This window comes from Empidonax traillii, unplaced genomic scaffold, assembly GCF_003031625.1.
Source record: "Empidonax traillii isolate 1590-97213 ecotype Southwest subspecies unplaced genomic scaffold, ASM303162v1 scaffold1369:size125476, whole genome shotgun sequence".
Classification (NCBI taxonomy): Eukaryota; Metazoa; Chordata; class Aves; order Passeriformes; family Tyrannidae; genus Empidonax; species Empidonax traillii.
In genome coordinates this window covers 25,304-49,600 of record NW_020956562.1, presented here as the reverse complement: position 1 = coordinate 49,600, position 24,297 = coordinate 25,304, and the positions used below count along the sequence as shown (strand labels likewise).

General features: G+C 36.3%; 1 protein-coding gene across 9 annotated transcripts in view; it reads right to left on the bottom strand.

Moving 5' to 3' along the window:
• GPCPD1 (glycerophosphocholine phosphodiesterase 1) overlaps nt 1–24,297 on the bottom strand; it is a 43,631-nt gene continuing 19,334 nt past the window's right edge. For 7 of the 9 annotated variants that reach the window (XM_027906877.1, XM_027906878.1, XM_027906873.1 and 4 more), the window contains exons 5-20: nt 22,760–22,835; nt 20,909–20,950; nt 19,576–19,699; nt 18,452–18,698; nt 17,227–17,389; nt 17,003–17,135; nt 16,721–16,775; nt 14,772–14,864; nt 13,391–13,468; nt 12,375–12,414; nt 11,552–11,613; nt 10,611–10,676; nt 10,001–10,137; nt 8,688–8,823; nt 8,194–8,354; nt 1–1,819 (exon numbers count right to left, since the gene is read on the bottom strand). In XM_027906877.1, the coding sequence (XP_027762678.1) occupies nt 1,615–1,819; nt 8,194–8,354; nt 8,688–8,823; nt 10,001–10,137; nt 10,611–10,676; nt 11,552–11,613; nt 12,375–12,414; nt 13,391–13,468; nt 14,772–14,864; nt 16,721–16,775; nt 17,003–17,135; nt 17,227–17,389; nt 18,452–18,698; nt 19,576–19,699; nt 20,909–20,950; nt 22,760–22,835 (1,818 nt within the window). In that variant the 3' untranslated portion in view covers nt 1–1,614. Of the gene's footprint in view, nt 1,826–5,251; nt 5,355–8,193; nt 8,355–8,687; nt 8,824–10,000; nt 10,138–10,610; nt 10,677–11,551; nt 11,614–12,374; nt 12,415–13,390; nt 13,469–14,771; nt 14,865–16,720; nt 16,776–17,002; nt 17,136–17,226; nt 17,390–18,451; nt 18,699–19,575; nt 19,700–20,908; nt 20,951–22,759; nt 22,836–24,297 lie in introns of all 9 variants that reach the window. The other 2 variants (XM_027906881.1, XM_027906880.1) reach the window with 2 other exon arrangements.

The following is a 24,297-nucleotide window of genomic DNA, read 5'->3' as shown; positions in this document are numbered from 1 at the left end:
GTTTAGGGTTGTGGGGTTTTCTTTGTTTTTTATTAAAAGGCGGTTTCCAGATACCTAATCATTACTGTGTTGTTTGTGCATGACAAAAAAAACCCCCCGGCTTTAAATACTCAAATACACAAGTCAAAACAAGCTGTTTCAAACTGCTCAGCAGTGCAGGCTCAAGCACTTATTTGCAATGGCTTTGTACAATCAGTTCTATGTAGCGATGACCGTATATAAAGAATATAGTACATACTATTGTCTTCATTGTCAATTTACAAGAGAAAAAAAATAAATATTTTTCATTCTTATTATACATTAACACTTCAGTAGAAAGTTACAGCTATTGTGTTGGCATGACCTGCAATGTCAGGAGGAAAAGGACATGCATACTTATCTATTAAGAACTCTAAACTATGACTTTGTAATAAATTACAGAGGATAGATACCAGTCAAGAGAATACCAATTATCTGAATTCAGTACATTTGTGATTCTTGCTTCAAGGTAAAAGCCAGAAATCTTGCTAAACACAAAAGCTAGTAGCTTGCATTATGTAAATACGACAAACCACTTATGGTATAGCCTTTTCTTCAAATATTTGTGAATAAATAGGCTTGTGGTTTATTTTAGGCAAAAAAGATTAAGTTGTTGAGTTGGTCCTTGCATCCTTCACACATAACTAGCACCATAAAGATGCAAGGGCCTCAGCAAACACCTAAATTTCATGCTTAATAGATAAAGCATGCATTCTGTAGAGTTTGTGCATGGTACATATTCTGTCCGTTAAGGTTACTGTGCAAAAAGAGATTCTCAACAACTGAAGATGTTTCTGTAATCCTGTTAAAATTATTAGCAACATTTGTAAAGTTTTGCAGACCTGTGTGCGATTAATGAAAAAAAAATTAAAAAAAAAAAAATAAAATCATACTTGTGGTTCACCCCTAATTGCTATACACAGGCACAGTACAAACTGACAAACGAGACAACAAAGGCAGCAGCCTAAATGTCCAATGAAGTGGGAAAAAAAAGATTGCAGTTTACTAAAAAATATATAAATATTTTCAAATTGCACAAAGCTTTGTACAGGTGGATCTATCAGTGCAAATACATATATATATATGTATATGAGGTACCAATTCATTCAGATCTTTTTACAGGCCAGATCTATTTATATGTATCTCACAATCACTCTCTTAATTTCCTGTTGTCAGATAAATGCTACAGCTTGTCAGCCTCTAAAAAGTAAAATCAAAGTCAAAACTATTTTTCAGGATATTCAATATTGTAATTTGTATTCATTGTCATTTCCCTAAGATTCAAGTTTATGAACTTTCACTACTGAGACTGCTTCATTAATTTGTTTTTTAAAAGCACTAGCATTAATTTTGTTTTTCAAGATTTGCCATGATTATAGGGGAAAGTTAAAACTGTATACGTAAATTGGAACAATAACTATAACTGGTTGAATATTTTAACATTGTTTGAAATTTTAGTAAGTACTGTTAGGAAGGAGGAACACAGTTATTGCTATTTGGAGATTTTAAAAAATAAAATAAACCAACCTGAAAGCATAGACAGGACTGTTCCAATAGCAAAAAATTGATAGATACAAAACAGCATTCTGCCTAAAATTAGTCATTTTGCATTTGAACACTCTTCAAGTTATCTACAGCTTTCTCTTCCAGGTAGCTATTATGACATTTACATGGAACTATGGATTTGAAGTGGCTAACAGTGGGACACACACAGCTTTTCAACTCTGGCAATTCTCTCTTGAGACGCTCCAGCTGCTCCACCTGGAATATATTTGGTTGCTCAGGATTTGAGTCATATATCCTGAATGAATGAGAAAAGAAAAAAACATTGATCAGTATAAACTGACAGCTGACAGAAATGTACACTAGATAAAGCAGCTGGGGGGGGTTTTTTTAGGTATTGGCAAGTCTGTAAGGACAGTTTGCTTGAGGTTAGTATCCAAAGTTTTGCTGTTCATCTTGCAATATAGAATGGTATTCCTTTTACACAGACTGATTAGTATTTCATTGGATATACTAAAAAGCTCCCCACTGGCATTTACTTACTTCATCTCCTGAAAATAATGTGATTTTACAGGTGGCACAAAACAGTAAGATCAGTGTTCCAGACTTTAAACTTAAAAGCATAAGAAATTTCAGAGCCCTGAGGTTATTTGAACAGACTGATATACTACTTGTATATCACACTGAAAGGAGTTTATGCTTACTGTTTCGAGGAGTATTTCACCTCCCCCCAGTTCAGAACCACCTCTCTTGAATTACTATAACGATATTAGGTGAAGAGTGAAAACCAGAAAATCGGATCTTTCTTCATACCTAATGTAAATTAACTATCTACACTATTTCAAAAAGTCTATCCTCATTTCAATTTCTTGTTTTCACACATATAAGCAAACCTGCAGGATTTAAAATGTCACCTCAGAAAAATCCAACACACATTTTGAGTCTGACAGTGACACTGAGCATAATCCTAACATTATTTTGGTGTAATTCATTATAAAGCAAAAGCATTCATGTTCCTGTAACCAAGCTATGGTACAACACCTGATCTCCCAACAGTAATTTCTAACATCAGCACGTTATTTCTATCCAAAATTTCCTTCTGGGCATCCAGTTGTACATATATAGTTCCAGGTATTGCACATCGCCAGGTTTATCTCCTTCAAATGAAAACTTCTGGAAGAAATCACCATGGCTTCCACCTTAGTCTTTTATGAATATTCATACCTTTCCTTATGATTCCTTCAAGAAATTAGTTTGGTTTTATTTTATCGTCCTTTGTCCTTCACAAGTTTTCAAGGTATGTCCAAAAGGAATGCCGTGTCACAATCAGAGTAACAGAGTGCTGTACGACAGAGTGCAAGGTGCCTTTTTACCCCAACAAGACAGCTTGTGAACTGCTGGCAACTCTGAGACATCCAATACAAAATGCAGCTCAAAGACCGATAAAATAACAGGATTCAAATAAGGAAACACTTCTACAGGAAATATTGATAAGGATCACATTCTCTACAGACAATTTCTGTGACAAAACTCCTCAAAGTGAGGATAAAAGCTGTCTGTTTTTATGAAATTCAGATAGAAGGCATAGCAGTTAAATTACTTGCACAGCACCTATAATCCAACACAGGCCTAAGATACAACCCAAAATTTCCTTATGGAAGCTATCTGCAAAATAAAAGCCCTGCCTTCTTTCCAGGATGCAGGTAAGACCTGTGCTTTCTTTAGTTAAGTCGGCTTTCACATTACGAATTTCTCTATGCATTCAAGGCAAAGCACTGAAACTAGAAGACAGTTTTCTATACAAGCAATACACTTTAGGGACTAAGAACCTCAAGTCCTTCCCATCAGTTAGACATGAGAAGAGCAAAAGCACGTTTCTAAGCACCTTGTTCCTAGAACATGGCTAAGCATGTTTCTAAGCAGCTTCTGGCAGGTATTTTATTAGTTCTTTCCTACAGCATAAATTCTCCAATTCTTGCTTCGTATTAAGTTCTTTTCAATTGGCATTTTGGAGGAATCCAACCCTCCAAACTCCTTTGAACCTGTTCACCAGAGCCAGTCTGCTCCAATGTGTATATGGTGTTTCTTCCAAACCCAAAGCAGAGAAGAGACTTTGAAGCACAGCTTGTGATTCAGAATTTCTTGTCCTCACTTTTCATTCAAGGCCATGAAAGTAAGCCACCAGTTTGCAAAAACAGAGCACTGTTTCAGGATGTCTCTCAATTAATTATTTCCAACTTTACCATCAAATAAGTAACGTCTCCCTATCCTTCATTCTTCAACAGGACACTTATTTGTAAGTAGCTATGCACCAAAGTTCCTCCATTCAACTTCCTATCAATGAGCAAGCTCTACAGAAGAGTGGGAAGAATCCTTTTAAAATTACTATTTAAAATAAGCACTTTCAACAAAAGACTTGCAGGACATTACAGGATCATGCAGTGGATGTAAAAGTGATGTGCTTAGCTCCTATCAGGTGTTTCTGCAACCTCTGAAAACACATATGAGACAAAAGTCATCAGCACTGAAAAACTGTTTTCACGCTAAAAAGATTTTGTGAAGCTTTTGATTAAAACTCTTCATTTTTCTTTGCATCAAGGTAAACTTGAGTTTAGTTTTATTTGCAATTCACAAAATAGGGAAGACTTAGATTGCCATTGCGTAACATCTTAATCACTCAGCAGGTTAAATTATAAATCAACTAATACTAGTGCAGTTCCTTCATATATCCATGCTGTTATTTAAGTAACATGCAGTTTCAGGCAAACAGGGCAGCGCAGATTTAGACAGTCTTCTGCTTTTGAGAAGTGTTTGGAATGCTTTTGCCTCGATTGCCAGCTAAATTTGTGTTAAATTTTGGGAAGTTACTAATACCAATCAAGCACAGAGCTTTTGTCCAGAGTCCACAAACGCAACATGCAGCCTAAGAAAGCTCTCATGGAAAAGCTTTCAGCGTAAGAATTACTGATTCAGCATTTTTATGCAGTTGTGTGTATTATTCAACAAACAAAATTCAGATCATGTAAAGTGAATGGGAAAAAAGACAATGCAAGTGTAGGCTAGCACCCACCCCCTCTCCACGTTGGTATTTAATATACAGCCAACAGGTGTAAAAACATAAGACTGCATTGTTCTTTCTGAGTTAAGTATTTCCTGGACTGTTTATAAAGCTTAGCCAGGAGAAAAATACCAGATAAATCACCCCACAAATCCTGCTTTAAAATTCATCATTTTTTGCCAAGCCAGAGAATTTCACTACAATAAGTTAAAGTTTCTTCTCTAATTAAAATCTAAACATCAGACTAATAGAGCATTTTAAGGATGAGATTTCTGTGTAGACAGAATATACCCAGTCATACACATAAAGTATTCTTCTGTATAAGGGCCCAAATAAAAGCCTGAAGGCAGAGGTGGCACCTTTCTGTAGATTGTCCTTTTAATATAAGGAATTTGGTTACTTTAAACACTGAGATGAAACTAGCTGAACACAGGAAAATAGTAGAGTATCATCCCAGCAACAGCACCAGAACATCCATTTGGTGTAATGGTTTTGGGTATATCTAATAACCTGCAGCCCAAGTGGAGAAAGGACTGGATGGGGGGAGACAGATGTGTGTGTTCTTTCCTCTGCCCCAGTGAGATCATTCTTTTAATATTGTTGGCATTTGTAAGCTTCCCAGATTTAGTCTTGCAACTTCTCTTCATGCAAAGCAAAGTCAGAACCCCCTACCTGCGTTTTTTTTTTTGCCCAGTGCTTGATATCACCAACTTTTGGTATTCAGGACACATTGTTTCTGCCATCTTCACAACTGGCTACAGTGTTTTGGCCAATTCTACATGGATGATTAAAGTTTGGAAAACACAGCTTACAGAAGTTCTCTATGCAGACAGTTCATTATCTCAGAAATCACTACTGCATACAGTAACTAAGGGCCACATGAAAGCAACCGAAAATTCACTAAAATTCCTCTATTCTCTTTCTAGCTTATTCAGATAACTAGCACTTAAGATAGTGTAAGTAAAGGTCTAGTAAACAGCAACACAAAACACCAGGCACAGCAATTTTTGATAAATATCTGGACTCAGCCATAAATCCAGAGAAAAAAAATTCTGCACAAACCAATGGAAGAAGCATGCCTTGATTCAGCCCTAGAAATATTCTGGAATTTGAAGACACAATAATAGCATGAACTGGCTTTACACTAATAAACAGATTACTGCAGTCCCTACTTATTTCTAGACCTTGAAACAGGTAAGTACATCTCTCTCTCTCGTTCTGCTTCACAGTAGTTTTAAATACATTTATTTCTAAACCTCAAACAGTACAGGAATATGGATGTTTACACCATACCTATTTAAACTCTTAATATCAACTTCATAGTCTCAAATGATCTGGAAGATTGCCTCTTTACCCAGCAGCTATAAGTGGGAGTGGAAACACTTGCTGCCAGGTTTTACTTTTTGACATTCTGTCCAGGACTTGAAAGCGCCACCTGCATTTCAAAGTGTCCAGCTTGAGATATCTGATGCAACTTTCAGAAAGTGTCATATTTCTTCTAAAGGGACCTATATTAAGACTGAATTTAATCAGTAACTTTTGAAAAGTAATTAAGAATTGCAAAGGAACATTCTACAGGAAAAGAGGGGAAATAGCATTTCCCTGCAACAATGACACTGAAACAAGATAATTGTTTGCTACTCAAATTGCAGCTTGCAACTTGAAAAATGAAAAAAAAAATGCAGAGCAGAACTAGAGTTTTTAAACAGCTTTGGAATTACTACTAATTCTGGGGTTCCTCTTAATAAAGTGGAAAGATGTTAAAGTGGAAGTGATACATGGGGCAAGCAGCGAGAGGAGAGATGAACACTACTAAGAATCTAAATGATCTAAATAGTGCAGGGAAGTTAGGAAATTTTTCTTCAGTTAAATCCACAAGGGAATTCAGATTTCCAACAAGTTGGTTAGTTGCCAAAAGGTGAGATAAAAGGTGTTCTGTTATCCTACTACAACTTAAAACACACTGAACAGTACATAAGGGACCATAAGACGACAAGTAGCAGACTTGTAGCCTTGACAGCAATGCAACAGGATTTAAGTAGCGTTGAGTATCTGGAGTAAGAAAAGCAACATGAAGTCAGAAATGAGGCTGTCACCTTCCTAATTTTTTTACCACAGTACTGAATATGCATTGCACATGGAGAAATTAGCAATTCTGGAAGACTGGATTAGTAGACATCAGGTGAACAGACATTTTAAGAATATTTTACATAGCACTATTTGATTAAAACACCCCACCTATTCATGAACCAATAATGTATTACTTTAAGTTATGCACATAATAGGATCCAATCTCATTACTCTAGGATTGTACATCCAAGAGTCAGAGTTTCATCTGCATTCTACTCCAGAGATAATTTTCATTAATTAAAGAGGCTCTCAATCATGAGTTTTAGAAGAGATTCAACACACAGCAATGCTGTGGCAAGAAAGAGGACTTATGTTTTAATGTCTTCAGCCTGGATCTGATCCCCAATGTAAAAATCTAGTTATTCTTTTTTACTGTCAAAGAATAGGAGACACTCTATACAGTACAAGAAGTGAGACCTCTGGCAAAGCAGAGAAGCAATGGATTCACCACTCTGGAAGGGCTCTTAACAGTCGAGAACAGATAAAAGAGAGTTAACTATTTTCTTCTTCCAATGAGAAAGAAAGAGCAAACCTTATTTGATTTCCTGCCTCTAGATATGTTAAACTGACTCTCAGTTTTCACTTTATAAAACAGAGCCCTTGACAACTATTAATCCCTTTCCTCCCTTTTTATTTTTCCAGGTAAAACAATATGCAAAGGAATAACCTTACTAAAGCAAAAGGCTGGAAAGCCTTCTATAATTTGACACTTTAGTTACACTTACTGCTTTCCCAATCACATTCTTTTTCATCTATCAGAATTTCTAATTTAATACAGCTTCTCAAACTAATCATCATCTTGTAATAATGAATTTCACATCTTCAGCGACAAATGAGCTAAAACTTTTGGTGTTTCTAAAGAACTTAATAACACAACACTTTTGTTCAAATATTTACCACGATGTTCTGATGTCTACCTGAATTGTCTGGAAATAATAAAATAGCTGTCTTCTATAGTGACTAATTTAGCAGTTTGCCCTGGAGTCCCTCCAAGATAATTTTAATAGGAAAAATGGTGAATTCACAGCTTTGAAACACAACAGAATGTTCGCAAAACTTATGTTAAAATGATTCACTTAAACTGTGTTAGCTATTTCCACAGCTTAATGTAGAAAGCTTAAGCTTTCAGGTGAACCATTAAATAATATTGTCCTCACCATATCATGTACATAACTTAAAAACTATCCTCAGGAATATCAGTAGCACCTTAAATGTGTGCCATGCACTATTTCTTTAAAGAATCAAATTACATTTATGTTAATCTCAGAACAAACAAATTATTTCACTTCATTTATACAGCTGAAAGAGTGGGACTAAGTGTTAGACTTGTTCTTGATCTGGGTTTATGCGCTTTTCATACTTGCTGTAGAAGGAAGATATTCTGTATCCAGTCAACCAAGAAGCAATGTGACATTTCACTGGAATCAAGATACAATAGTTTCTAAGCTTGATGATGATTATTTATAAAAGCTATAATTAAATACCTGTCATATATTAGCCCATGAACACCATATTCTCTCAACTTCTTCCTGTTGTCTGGGTCATTTGCGTCATCGCCCCATGAAAAAATAACTAAGCCCTCAGATATGGCCCGTTTAATAAATGATGGATTCCTCAGCAGATCTTCAGAATGCACATTAATTCCCTGAAATACAAAAGACTTCAGTTAAAATTCATGTTTCTGAAACACATCGGTATTTTTAATCTTTGACACTTGCAGCTCCTTATGATTTCATCCATAATAATAAAAAATTATTTATACAATTAGAGAGTTTACTGATAGTGCTATTTTAAAACACTCTATTAGACATTTGAAACAGTGGACATTCATTTGGCAGTTACCCAACTTTACTGTATTTCTTTCATGAGGTTAGTTGTAATTTTAAGTGTTTGGGTGAAAAATGATACATTTAAAATAAGGAGTAATAATTTTGTTTCATTTTACCACAGAGTAGTACCAGAACTTGTGTCAGCTTACCAGCAAGTTTTCAAACTGTGCAAAAGTAATGGCAATTGGAGTTGTGCGAGATCTAAGGTCCATAAGCTCTGGATAGAGTTTGGATTCTCCTTGGGTGAGAAATAACACAGGATACTTGTTTTGCTTATGCCGAATCCTGTTGGAAAAAAAAAGTTCACAAGTAGGAAATGAAAAAATATAAAGCAGGGGAATTCAATCTTACTGTTTTGAATGGAATTCCTCTCTGTGCTGCACGTCCTTCTAGTTCCTAGCTGGTGCAATGAAATGGTACTACAGTTTAGCATCAAACTGTGTGACAAACTGCTCAAATTATTTATTTCTTTTCCCATTATTAGAGATTACCACGCAGTTTGAGGGAAGCTTGACTTCATGTTGAACTCAGATCCACATCCTCAAAAATCATTGAAGGCTGTTTAATTCTGTAATTTTCTTCTTAAATGCAGGTTAGAGTAATATGCAGATCCATGATAAGAATTTCTAAACATGGTTAATATCAAGAACCTAACCTTAGTAATGTATTTTCCAACTTAGGTACCAGTACACTGGTATGAAATGTTAACAGATAGAAGCAAAAGTTTTGAGATTGGCATGTTGTTACACACTTGCTTCTTAACCCTTTTATCAGTACCTTGACTTAGTTTTGCCTTGCCCATTGACTCTTCAGTGGTATTTCATCAGTGCAGCATTAAATGAAGCTTCCATAATGAAGCTTTCTTTAACAGTGCTGAGGCACTTCTGGTCACCAAGTACTGCAGCACACTTTCAGTTCATATGTATCCCAACTGTCTGTTCACCACTTCAACTCCTACTCCTTTTCTGTGCCCCAATACCTTCAATATGATATTCCACAAAAGCAAAGTAAACCACTTAATAAAAACCACAAAGAAAACCTAAACCAAACGTGGGCAACACAAAGTTCTTTTGTTTTCTGTCCTTTTAAAAAGGCAGATACAGTGAAAAATTGTAACAAGATGATTTGGTCTCTAAGTTGGGCATGCATAACCCTGGAGCACGACTAAAAAAAAACTTTGGGATACTAGAGGAAACCTTGACCTTTTTTGTTGTGCCAAGAAATAGTGAAGCATTCAGGAAGGCACTCGACAAAAATATCTATGATTTAGTTCTCCTATTTGATTTTTGAGTCATTTCCGACAGCAAAGTGGTCTCGTTTCAGTTCCTAACTATTTTGGCACCCAAAGTTTATGTCTAAGCAAAACAAATTGTTATTTTTTTCCTGTTGGGTATTCTTATGCATAAAGTAAATTTTACCAAAAAAAAAAAAAGAAAACACGTAATTTATCTTCTTAACTTACATTGTACAAACATCTGCATGAAAAGAAGAAAATACAATTCTTCTTCTTCCAGCATTCAGCAAAACAGTTTTTAGAATAATATCTAGAAAAAGGTTCATATCAAAGTAAGTTGACAAGTTGCCATCCCACTGTCCATCCTAGAAAAAGAAAGAACAAGCTTCAGACATTTAAATTAGTGGTTCCTGAAATTATTTTAACCAGCAATGTTTTTCATTCTACCTGAGCAAAATGAAAATTCAGTTCGCCAGTTCAAATACAGAAACCAACCCTTCAGTCTGCTGAATGTTAGTTACAGCCCTACAGGCCTGACAGTCTGAGGGGCAGCTGAATTCTCACAGCAAGAAGATTCAGTGAAAAATTCATTGTCTACCTGTCCAAGGAAAACATTTCTAGGAAGTCTATGCTAATTTTTAAAATGCAAAGGATTTCTCTGAAACATAAAGGAATTTCTTGAAAGACCACCAAAACCTATAGCAGATATTCTCTATTGTTATTTCTAAATAAACACGACCCTGCGACCAGGAAACAGTTGCTTGTGTTACTGCACCATGTCAAATTACAAGCTTTAGCTGTCAAAGAATTAAAGTAAATCACAAGAACATTTATTTACCCTTTGCTGGGAGATCCATTTTATTTCTATGTTAAACCCAACATCTTCAGAAACAGACTCCAGGACCTGAAAAAAAAAAAAATCATTATGAAAAGGTCCCACAGTAAAGGACACAACAAAGCACTGTGAATATAATTTTTGGGAGAATACATTGGAATTTAATGCCAATGGTGTCTAACAGTAAAATGAAGCCCCTCAAGTTTTTAACATTTAACATAAGAAACATATACACCCTTTTTTACTCTAATTCCAACTTAAAAAATGTATATAAATTTATAAAATCTTAAGGACAAAATTCTGACAAGGCACAAATGCAAGTCAATTCACTTTAACACATGTAAGAAATGCCCCATTTGTACTCCTAAAGAAAAAATGGGGTTTATTTCTCCAGAAAGATACATAAACACGTAGTCCTAAGTATGAAATCCATGAGCTTGCCATTATGATGATGAGAAAAAAAGTTCTTCCGTGTGAAGTTCTTGTGAAGAATTATCTTTAAGGTGACTCCAACTCAAAGGGGAAGGTCACACAAACAGTCATGAATGAGGACGTATTTCTCTGTGACTGGCTCTGCTAGATGGCCAATACTATGTGATGAACTGCCTAAGGCCACGTGGTTGGTTTTTTCAACATTAGAAACAATTATCAGTGCATTAAAATGCAATGCCCCTGTGTACCCTGAGCTATGCCACTTGAGTTCATGAATTAAGAAGCTTGAAATATCTGCAAACTATTACTTTTAAGTACTGAAAAGCCTCCAGTGGCCAGCAATGAAGCCCATATTCTCAGTTTCGACACTGATATCGGAGACCTAAAGCCAAAAATTAATATCCCTTGTGTGCAAAGCTGAAAATAAAGCACATACTTTCAAGTTCCACAATCATCATTATCATCTATATTCCCTGTATATAAACCTTATATCATTTATAAGGTTTGCTTACTCTTTGCAGTGAAGGAAATGGCTGGGTCTCAAAAGCAGAGTTTTCTTCTTCTTTAAAAGATGCTGGAAAGAAATATAAAATACTGAATCAAAGCAAATAGCAACATAATCCCAGTAATCCCAGCAAGAAAACTGTCTCAAACTCATAAGGCCCTTAGGACTGAAGAACGAATCAGGTCTACCTTTTGATTACCTACACCTTCCCTCCAACACTGACATACTCCAAAGATGGTGTTGGCAATTCCTGCTTTGCCCACGGGAAAAATTTTTTTACAATCATTTAAAACTTGCCATAATACTGATCAGAAATGGCTTCTCCCATCCCTCACCACTTCACTCACTGAATTACACCCAGTAGAAGCAGCCTTGCCTATCAAGGATTATTTATTTTATCTTTTCCTAGACTGGGAGGATGTGCAAGGTACTTTGACAATCTGCTGTCCCTATATTAAGCCAAAAAAGTTACAGCACCTCTAAGACACCCTACAGCAGTTACCAAAATTCTTGCTGGCAATTCCGAAGAGCTGAAGTTAGTGAAGTCTAAGATGGAAACGTTATTAGCAACTTTGTAAATATATATTGATCTATACATGCACCTTCCACAATCCTTGTCCCCTCTTCTCAAGGGAGTAACTTCTGTTCAGCTATTTACTTCCCAGCAAAGAACTCTATAGCACACACAGAATTAACTAAATAAGCATTTAGAAGTGTTCAGGAGGATGACAAATGTGATTAGAACAAGCAGCTGTAGCCACAGAATATATATAAATACACGGTAATGAATCAGTCAATCAATCTCAAGACTCTTCCAAACTACTACGTACCATTCTGATCTTTTACTTTCAGGGCAGTCACGTGAGCCAGCTGAAGAAATAAGAGTAACATTAGCAAACACTCTACCCACAGAGATCTTCCTACATGCAAAATGTAACTAAATTTCCTTATAAACTAGTTTTTAAGTTTATAGTGTCCATTATAGACACAGTTTTAGTAATCTGTAAAAGAACAAAGGACATCCTAGTACCCATCACAATTTTCTTTCAAAGTTTGTTTTAAAGATTTCAAGGAAAATATGCTTACTGAAAATTGAAAAAACATGTTCAAGGGTAAAAGCACACAGAGTATAATTCAACAGCAAGATGGGAAGAAGTCTGAGCATTAATCTCTCCTCTGTGTTTAATCCAGTGCAGAGGGCTGACCAGTTTTATAACACAGTCACATACTGAGACAGAATCAGGCCAGACACAGGGCCAACTTCCTCGCTCTATTCAAATCCCCCCTCCACAAAAAAGAGCAGACCAAGTAACATTAAGTAAAAATGATCATATAGTTCTTGGATCAGCTAGATGCTTCCTTGACTGAGGACAGGTATCTCAGTGGGGTCTTTAGTGGCCCAGCCTCATCCCTTGATCCCCTTTTAGTTAGACAGGGCACTTCTGTCCAGAAGGTAGAGTAGTTCAACACAATCCCTCTAACATTTTAAAATCAGACAGACTTCGTGACAGACGTTTTTCTTCAAAGACTTCAAAGCACCGGCTTTCAAAGAACCTCACCTTCAATTTCAACCTTCCTTATTTTTTAAAAATTAACATTGTTAGCATAATGATATGGATCTACACAAGCTGTCAGACCACCTTTCTAGAAGATGTAAGTAATGGAATTTATTCAAGTTGTAACTGTGCTGTAGAAGTATTTTTCTTGAAATTAGCTAATTGTTCTATTCACACGATTTTTAGAACTGTGCTCCCAAACTGTCTTTAGTTACTCCCAAAAACTCTAAGTTTCATACACAATTTGAAATTCTACACACAGCATATTGTACTAGCCAAAGTAACAATACCTTCAATAACTGCAGCTGATCAAATGTAAGTTCTTTGACTGCAATCTCAAACAGTTCCAGAGGCTCTGTATCCAGTTTCTTTGAAGAGAAACAATACATAATTAAGCATAACTGAAAACTACAAAAAAGCCTACATGCTTTTAATACCATGACATTAAAGGTAGCTATTTTTTTCTCTTTTATCGACAAAGATACAAGTTATATCTTAAGATGATCTGTTTTCAGGAGACAACAGTCACTTAAAAGCATAGAACAGGTGTCCCTTTGAAAAAAAAGGATTTGTTTCACACAAGTCAGAGGCTTTAAAGTTCTTTCTTCACAAAAAGTTAGTATATTTATTCTATAAAAACTTGATTGGTTAATCAGAAAAAAGGTTTGCAAGTAAAGAAATGCAGTAAAAAATACTCCAAGGCAGTTTACTACTGTCTATCCAATGTCACAGAAACTAATATAAAAAGACAAATGTCCTGGGATAAAATTGAGACACTCACACCCTGCTGCCAAAATAAAGATCTGGTGTCAAAAAAATTTTGTCCATTTCTCACACTGAATATCTACTTCCCTTAGTAAAGTTCCATTTCCACAACTGTTCAAAACCAAGCTTTTTATAAACTGCAATATTGCAAAGGGTGTGAGACTTTGATGACACAAGACTTAGTGCCAAGAAGACAGGACAATCTGCTCGTAGAACCTCTGTTCTAGCTCCTTTTCTTTTGACCCACTGAGCAATCCAAGAGTTCTTCAGCCTCACTTACACATGAGACATGAAGCATATTGTTTACCTCACAGTTAAGGAACAGAGCAAAATGCTTAAATTAAAAAGGGTTAAAGAAAAAGTTTAAAAAAAAAAAAAAAAGCCAGGCCATTTTTGGCTAATCAAACTCCCTAAATGAAGGAGATCCTTGTTTCTTCCATTTTTCTGCTGTCCATCTACTGGGATCCAAACAAAGCAGACTTTGGTTTGACCTAAAGAGTTATGAGTACACAACTACTTCAGACAAGTAAACATTTAAGTGTCAGTAGGAGAGAGAAGAAGTTGTTTTAGACTGCTCTGGCAGTCTCAAACAGCCCCCCAGGCACTACTGAACATAGTAGAGTTGCCTGCTTTTTTTCTTCCATATCCTAAATTTATAAGAAAGTTAAATGATAAATATAATGTTGGCTTGAGGAGTGCCAAAAAACCAGTGCATCTCAAAAGCTCTTGCTACAACATCAAAAGGAAGAACTCAACTTCCCTGCTCTACTTCATGCACAGAGTAATGCTGCATATTTCTTCCCATTCCATCCTTTGAGTCCCCAGAATTATTTCCATGACAGCTTGGCATTTCAGTTTCTGGAATGGTCATACTTATAAATAAAATACAAATGTCATCTCCTTTACCTTTTTCATGGCCATGCAACATGTGAGATCATGGTATACAATAGGCACATGGTCTTTAGAAAGATGTACATCAAATTCCACATATGCTGCTCCCTATAGAAAATTGAAAAACACATAGAACAAAACAAAAAAAGCATTACTACTTATCTACAAGGACTACAGAACTGCACACAAGTTATCCAGGACCTGTAAATACTGGACATCACACAGAAGTTGAATTCATCTGGTTGTTACCAGTTAAGTTATGCTCAGCAACAGATTAATAATGAAAAAGAGTTCATAGGGGAAGGTATTTTATATATATATATGTATGTATATCTTGCTTAATCTTGTAAACCCTCTAGTAAGACTCAAGTATTGTAAACCTGGTTTCAGAGAAAGGCTAAGATGATATTTTTAAATACAGATGTTTAAAACATACATGCCTCTGCGGTGTCCTTCCTCCCTCCTCTCCACCACCCCACCAAGAGACAAGGGATGGCTACATATTGCAAAGCTTTAGGGAGACATTGCATACAGCAACGAGCTTCTGGAGTCACTAGTGAGTAACACAGCAGAAGTGCGTTATATGTGCAAGCGCAGAAATAGCTGCATCCAGTATTCTCCTGTCCTTTTCAGCTGTATGTTATGAGCTTAAAAAAAAAGGGAAGAAAGATCCAAGAGTTCTAAGTACAATCTTTTTGAAAAGAGGGAGGGCCGGAAAGAAAGAGAAACACACAATAAGAGGCTTGGGGTTTTTACTTATTTTGACTGTCTGCAAATCATTCCTTTGAAAGGCCTCCAAGAATACCATCCTGACTCACACTTTTCTAATCAGTGCAGAGAGAAAACAGGACAGGCTTTTTTCAGCACTTTTCTCAGCAGAAATATTTTTAGAGCGGTGGTTTTCAGCCCTCTCAATCTGCAAATAGTTGAAAGCTCTTTTCTGGTGATGCTGCTACTGACTTCCTAGTAAATCTCTGCCTCAATGCACATTTCTTGTGGGCTTTTTAAAACCTGCCTATAAACCTGCATGTCGCACCCAGAGATTAAGAACCACTGTTCAAAACAATTTAGAAGCTCAGTCTGCTTTTGGTTTGCAGCCAGTGCATGTTCCAGTCACTGTGTTCAAATTATACTCTGCCTTCAAAAGAAGAGAAAGCTTTCAGCTATGACTCTAGGGGAGTACTCCAGAATCAGCAGCCAATTCTGCTCCCATGCCTTTAAACAAACCTCAAAAGACATTTTGCAAGAACCTGTATTAATACCACTAAGGTATAAAGGCTTAGAAAAGATGAGTTAAACAGCAGGTGATCTCACAGCACCACGTGACTGTGAAAACGAGAGCCAAAGAACCTCTGAATGTACTTCGGCCTCCAGTTACTCTGCTGCACTAGACTGTCTAGATCAATCTCACCAGGAGCACTTCAGTGATCAAGATTATTGGAAGGAATAAAAGTGACCACCTCAATCACAGAGTTTAGGCACGTGGAGCTGTAGCAAGCACCAAAACAAAGGACTGTTTTATTCTATCAGCTCAGCTCCCAGGTCACACTTTCAGACACCAAGTTTTGCTACACAGCAGTCTCTGAGAGAGTGTTTGAGAGTGTCTCAGCGAGAGAGTTTGGCACCTGCGAGTTACGCTGACAGACTCTAGCAGTGCCAAAATTTTATTCATTTGTTCAAATTTATTCCAACCTTATGTCTCTACAGGGTTGAGATTAAAATTCTCTCTGTAGTAGAACATATTAAATGGAAGAAGTTTCGCTTTTTTTTTTTTTTTAAGAACTTGAAAATAAGAGTCTAATCTAGCTATTACTTCCCACTACTCAGGGAACTTCCACAGTGATTTGATGTAATTTAACATCAGTGGAATTACCACTCACTATACTGAATCATGGAAATAAAGCATACAAGCCAACCTAGTTTAAACTACAGGTACTGCAATGTGTGAAAATGTGTGTACATACATGACTAGCAGCATTCCTCAGAGAGGCAATGGTGTTCTCTTGAACTTTAGCAAGTCTGAAATAACAGCAAAGAAAAAGATGTTGTTAGATGCAGCACAGCACAGAAGTCCACTGAAACAACAGAAATACAAATCAGAAGGTTTTGTTTTGGAGACCACTCACATTTCATATTGAAGTGACTTGAATAACCATGGGCTGCAGCTTTTTAAAATGTCCGCTTCCTGAACTGATGTCAGTGAAATGAAACATAATCTCCCCAGATCAAAATAGAAACAAACTTACTTAGCTGTTGTTGTAGAGTTTCCTGCTCCCCTGTGTCCAACATCTAGAGTTGTTCTTGGTTTCCAATATTTTGCATATGAAGCCTTCATATCACAAGTGTATCCCTGGATCGGTTTAATAACTATGTAGTCCACTACAAGAAAAACACCAACATTTCCCATGTTAACAGATAATGGATCACTTCAAGTAAAGTTATCTACATCTGTTGTTTGTGTCAGCTGTACCTCTAACTTTTCCAATTGTTTTCCTTGGGTTTCTGCTCATAATAGCAAGTGTAATAATTCCAGCACTCTTCCCAAGTTCTTCAATTGTTGATGACAGGAGGCAGGCAGAACCTACATGGCCTGGGAGCGCATCACCTTGTACTACCTTCTCACCTAAATTTTCCTAAAAATGAAAAAAAAAAAAAAACCAAATCAAAACACTTACTGTTATATATAGTTGAGAATTCTAAACAAACTCTTCTTCCTTGCTCCTCAGGAAGATACAAACAGGCACTGATGTAACAAGTCTCTTATGCATTCAGAAAACGCTACTTTCAGACTGAAATTGTTTAACACAAGTGTGTTGCAAATTACTATCAGTAATATGAAAATCTTGATGGAAATGTAAAAAACTCACAGTTGTCTTTGAAACTTAGATTTGACAAGCTTTTCAGGTCAAAACTGCATGCGTGAAATAGTCTGTCTTCTAAAAAGCCCATGTCATATTTAGAACAAAAATTAACTGGAATAACATACATGCTTAAAATAACTTGGTATTCATTTCCAGGGAAGGGGAAGGCAACTGATATGCAGAACATGCACTTGACCATAGTCGAGGAACTATGCAGACACTTTACAGTTATAAGTGTAAGTGATTTTCAGACCAAAGAGAGAATGCTTAAAACCTTCTTCTGCATACACAGTACAAAGAGATAAAAAGATGTTTTCTTTTAAAATGGACTCTGAATATTAGGATCTTTTGGGGGGGGGGGGGAATACAGTCCAAAATAACAGGTAGAGCAATGAGAATCCAGTCTGAATTCGCACTGGTTAGTTCAGAGAAATCTCTTCTGCTTATAACATAAAAATTTAGATTAAATAATTGTGATATAACTAGTTCATATACACATTGTTCAGGATCAAGCAGGAGCTGCAAAACTTAGCTCTGGTAAAGGATAAATATCAAACCAACCTAACTACAATACCACACACAGAGATTTGAGTCTAATTTGTACTGACATCTAAATAAGGAGAACTGAAAGACTTTCTGTGCTACATTAAGGAGACTGACAAAACCTTTCTGCAAAATGGGCTGGGAACCAATAGTCTCATACTTGTGTAAACAAATCCAGCAGATCCAATAATATCAGGCAGTGGCCCTGTTTCAACAGTGAAATCATCACAATTATTCAGTTTAATTCTCAAAGGCAGACTGGAACTGCTTCTTAGGGGTAAATAGATGTACCTCAAAAAAATCAAAGATTAATTCCAAGTTATCAGGCTCCATGGTTTGTATTGTGTATTCTATCCATCGGTCTGGCTGCAAAGCATAACCACAGTCTGGTTGAGTGTGTCGACACTTATAGTCATTATTACTTATTAAGGAGAACTCCACAGTGTTTGCCATTTTGTGAGGTACAGTAGGGGATGTTTTCTCTTGGCCCTCTTCATCATCCTCATCTTCCTCTAGGCCTTCTAGGGTCAATTTAACCCTGTTCAACCAGAAATATGAAACAAATGGTTAAGTCACAGAAGTTTCCTTGAAAATTATAAAGAATTAGAAAGAAGCTTGAGCAGAAGGTCATACAATACAAGAATTCATCTCAACATCAAGACTTGAACATTGGTGGCTGCTGCTAAACACACACAGAATTTTACGTCTCTATGAACAGTGATAAGGCAGATAAGTACACTCTATTAGACATAAGTAATAAAGTCTGAAGTAATTAAGTCCCCTGAGAAATCCTAAATGATCATTTAAACTGAATACAATTTCTGAAAAATTCTGAACTGAGAGGAATGAACCTCCCTATGAGATTCAGAATTATTACACAGAGCAAACCTTCCACACAAAGAGAATTATCTCAGTGACTTAAGCTATAACAAGCAAGGAAAAAAGACAAAGCTCGGGAGAGCGCACTGTAAGTATTAATTCTTAATTAAAGTTTCCATTCATCAGAAGCTGGAATTGGTGGGAGGGAGTATCAAAATTGTAAAACGAACATTAAGAAATCAAGTATCACAGAATCATCGAATGGTTTGGGTTGGAAAGGACCTTAAAGATCATCCAGTTCCAATCCGCTGCCATAGGCAGGGACACCTTCCTTACGAAAGATAGTTAAACAGTTCCCACTTGACAAGGCTGAAATTAACAGCAGAGAATTATTAAGTTCCATCCAAAAAGCAAGAAACAAAAAAACAAGCATGGAGTAAGTATTTGTGCTTAGATACTTCGAAAGTAGCCTAATAGTACACTCCTATTAGCAACCCAGAATTAATTTAAAGGCTACATTAGTTAAGTAAAGATGAAACAGTAGTATTGACAATTAACATCAGGTAAATTGCACACTGAGATGAGCAGGCTCTTACCTAAACCTTGATGTTTTAAATTTCTTCTTAGATATCAGTACAGGTGGTTTCTCAGAATAATGCAGACGTAATCTTATTTCTGTTTGACATGTCAGCCACCCAGCATCCACAGTTTCAATACCATCTATCAAAAATCAAACAAAAGTAGTAGACACTTTAGTAACTTATTTTAGGGAGATCTAGACGGTTGAATATACAAACATAGAAATACAGTTCCTCTAATATCACCTTCCAGACAATCCTCCTTATCACTAGCTTATCCTACAATATTTCAAGAGCAATTGTTGAGTGCATCCTTTCACCAGTGTTACTGAACCACCTAGAACAGAAAACAGATACTGCACTTCTAAGGGTATTAAACAGGAACAATGATTATGTGTACACTGTCTGCAGGAGAGCACTGTTAATTTTAAACATGCTATCAAGGGCTAAATTAAGCCTCCAAAGGCAAACATAACATTCCTTTGTCCTGGGATCTCTCAATACGTGGAATAACACTGGGAACTCTGAAGACTCATAAGCAATTAGAGGTTCCCTGTTTCTCTTGAGATACAGGTGTTAAATGAGCTCACCAAAATCAATGCCAGTAAAGCTGTGTAAGTCTGCAGGACAGGGAATAGCAACAGTTTCGGTGGGGAAACAAAGCATGGAGGAGAATCCTCAACCTCACCATCAGGACAAGGAAAGCCTACAAGCAGCATGACCAGCAAGCACAAAGCCACCAAACCAGGTGCTGAAGCAGATCCCACAGTTATGAAGAGTTCCTAGCTAAACCTCTGGTTTGATGAGGATATGAGGAGAAAAGGAAGGGCTTTAAGACAAGATGTATAAGATAATGAGTTACCTTAAGTGTCACAGGATTGAGAGAGAGGAGGGGTCAGAAGTGCCAGAAATGAGACACATATGCACACAAGGTCTGGGCTGATAAGAGCCTTTTAGCAGTTACATGTCTAACTGAGGAGGCAGACTGTGTACATTTAGTGCAAGTGATAACGTCCTTCTGGACATGAAGAGTTTTTCTAAGCTAGGTATTAAGAGAAAGCTAAGTCTATTTTGTATATGCTCATGACTTAAAATTTGCCAATTTCAACCTTTAACCGCATCAGAGTGACAACATTTCAACTCTTCTCAGAAGTCTTGTATTAACAGTAGAAGGGATTAAAGCCTGCATGTGAATTCACAAATGCTGGACACAAAAGTAACTGTATAAGCAGAGAAAACAATCACAGGCAAATCTTAAAACTTATGATTTCAAATATTTTTCAATTACACGACTTAATCTCGTTTGAATTAAATTTATGGTTAAGAGTAAAGGTCAATATGTCTCACTTACTATGGATTCCAAAGAAACCATCGTCAACAGTAATTTCATCTTCTAGAATTAAAAGGAGGGGGAAAGAATAAAAAAAAAAATCTAATTAGTATTCACATTTTAAAAAATCATTGCCAAGTTAAATTAATTCTACTTTTCCACCGCACTTCTAAAAAGTGTATCTAAAAAAGGCAAGAAAACTGAAACAGACAAAGAAGCATGTTTTTTGCAACCTTCTACAAAGGTTTATCCCAACTTAGGCTTTTTCTTAGTTTCTGCAAGAAAAAACAGTCAACATACAGAAGGCCATGTTTTACCTAAAGTAATCTGAACTGAGAAGAGCGAGAAGGTTGCATAACTTTCTGGTTTGCTGCAGTATTTTACTGATATTTACATCCTACTAGTATCTAAGATGCTTTACTTGCCAAGGTAATGCCAAGGACATTAAAGTTTCTTGCTAACATACAAGAAAGTTATCCTCCTGCACATTTATAGTTCAAGCTGTTAAATCAAGTGAGTCACGATTAAAATGCTTATTCTGCCCACATGACAGAAACCAGCCTAGCATGAAATATTCAAAACACTCAGGTCACACTCACTTTTACCCTTACCCTATCCAAAGTTTTAATAACTGAAATCTTAAGGCACTAAGTAAATTCACCAGCATTAACAGAACTGCAGTAGTCTAAACAAACCACACATTTCTCAAAACGTAAATCTTCACAGATTTTTGCCTCTACAGCAATTAATCCTTTTTTTTTTTTTTCCCTAAGAAGAATCATGGGCCTGACCTCATTTTTTAATAACCACAGCCAAAATTCAGGATCATAATGACCTAGTACTAACATACTGGGTTTGTTGCATTTTCTTAAAGATGAAGCATTGAGTACTACTTGTGGGAAAAAAAAAATACTCCTGACTATTTGGAATAAGATTATCTAAATTTAGAGAAAGTCTAGACTCTAGCACAGGATAGGCTGCTTCCCTTGTCAGTTACTGGCAAATATAGAAACAATCTTGCAGGAATAGAAACACACAACTAATTCAACTGAAATAAAAAGCAAAAAAAAAGGGGCAGGGGCAGGAACATGATCATGGTACTATACATGATTAAAAAACAGTTTATTTAATACCACCTTCTTTCTAAAAGACCGTATTTCAAATCAGTAAGTTTTTAACAGATGTGAACTAAACGTGGAGGAAATACTTTTCATATCCTAGCAAACACATTGCATAAAACATGCCATCCCATAGCACCACAAGAGACCTAAACTACAAGCTGCTTTCAAAGGTTATTTCAGTCTCTCTCACAACTCCAGCTTTTCCCCTGTTCAGAAAAGCATTAGTAACTTCAAGTCTGCATGCCGCCTTTTCTTCCAGCAAAATACATTTCTACTAAATTGCCAGGTAAATAAGTCCATTCACGTTTCTATTTACATCAATCCATTTACTTCAGGAAGCCTTATTAAAAATTTTCGGTTTAAAGTTTTACTAATAATTAAATAGTACTTAAACAAAACCAGCTTCACACCCTCCCCCCCCCATTTTCTCTAAAAACATAATATGGATCCTTAGTCTCAAAGAATTTACTTACAGAAAATTATTACAATTCCAAATCAATAAAAAAAAAACAACTCACATAATCTTAAGGATGAAAGCAAAGAATTTCAAATGCACTCCATTTTTAAGCCACTTACGTATACTTACATTTTGAGAGTAAGGCCCATGTTGTGCAAAGAAAAAGTCTATACCTCCCACACATTAATAAATTTAAATATTTTAAAACTATACTTATCAATCCCTCTAAACCAGTGTGCAGCATATTAGTAATCTTATGCATATGCCTCAAACAGATGCAGTTGATGCCCATACCTAAAGGGGTAATTGATCGTGGTTGCAGATGAGTCTCCCACGTGTGAACTATGACTTCGCAGGGACCATCGATAGTCTGTAATTTAAAAGTTAAATGTCTGCAATAATTTTTTTTTTTTTTTTGGTTATATCTGATTTTCTACCCATGAACCTGTTTGGGATGGTCATGAACTCAGCTTAGAGATTTAAGGAAGAAAAAGTAGGAGAAGAAAGGGGGGGGAACAGAGACAGAGAACGAAAGAGAAAGAAAGAAAACAGATCAGGCTTCTTAACCCTGCAACTGCTGATGACACTACCTGATGTGTTGCATTTACATATGAGAAAACTTGTGACAGTGTGACATGGTGGAGAAGTTACACAGAATTATTAAATCTTTACTGCTTACAGCTATTCCACTGGACTACCTTAGTGTCTCTGAACTCATTAAGGGAGCTTGCTTTTTTCTCAAGATACTACAGCAACAGTTTATGAAAAAACATACTCCACATCCCTAATTTCAAACAGCATTCAGCATCTACTCATGCAGGTAGCAGTTGCAGAGGTGGGTTCTCCTTCAAAATTTGCCTGCCTAATTCAAAGTCTGTAAAACACGGTTATTTCAGTTGTGGTACAGAAGAGCAAATTATTTAGCATCTAATCAAAACACAAATATTTGATCCAATCAGATAGCAATGAAGCCCCTGCAGTCTATTCCAGTTGGAGCAAGATAAATCAAACTCTTTCATTCAAAAAAAAAAAAAAATTACTTTCCACCAGAAGAGTACATTTGTTGACAAACATAGCCAAGACTCAGAGAGATAATCAGAACAGTAACTCAATCTCTTCTTTCAGAACAATTTAAGTTTGAAAAAGCTTTCTAGGTTAAAGCTTTCAAGTAACAAACACTTAACAGAAAGAACATGCCTGATTCCCAGCTCAGTCACCCTAAGAAGTTTCCCTTAGCAGGGTGTGGTTGTTAGTCTCAGACGCAAAAAACACTGTCAAATAGCTGCAGTTTGTCATTTTGGTGTTTGGGCCTAAGTAACTCTTGATTTCCAAAAAGACTTGCTTCTATTGCCAAAGTTTTGCAAGCTTCAAATTCCAACTTGCCCCAGTACTTCAGGTTCTTGTTTAAACACATTTCAGATCCACAGGGACATCCAGACAAGCTTCAAACGCAGCAGTGTAATTACAAAGTACCATAATGCTTTGTTATATTACAGCTCACCTAATAAATCCTTTACAAGCAGATGGGATTTCTTGACATATATTAAACACATTTAATCTGCCATGGTTTTGGATGAGTTAACAAACACCAAATATCTAAAAAGTGCTCAGTAAGACAGGTTTACTGTGAGTCTTAGCTAAAGCAATTTTCCTAATGAGTTCAGAGGCATCCATACTTACGGGTCATGTCCGAATAAAATACATATGCTTAAAGTTATGTTTTAAAGACAGAATGCATGTAAATATAAATAAATTATACTATTGCTTTCAGTTTATTCCTGTTATAGGGCAGTTTTAATTCGCATTTTCTCATAGCGGCCACAGTGATCACC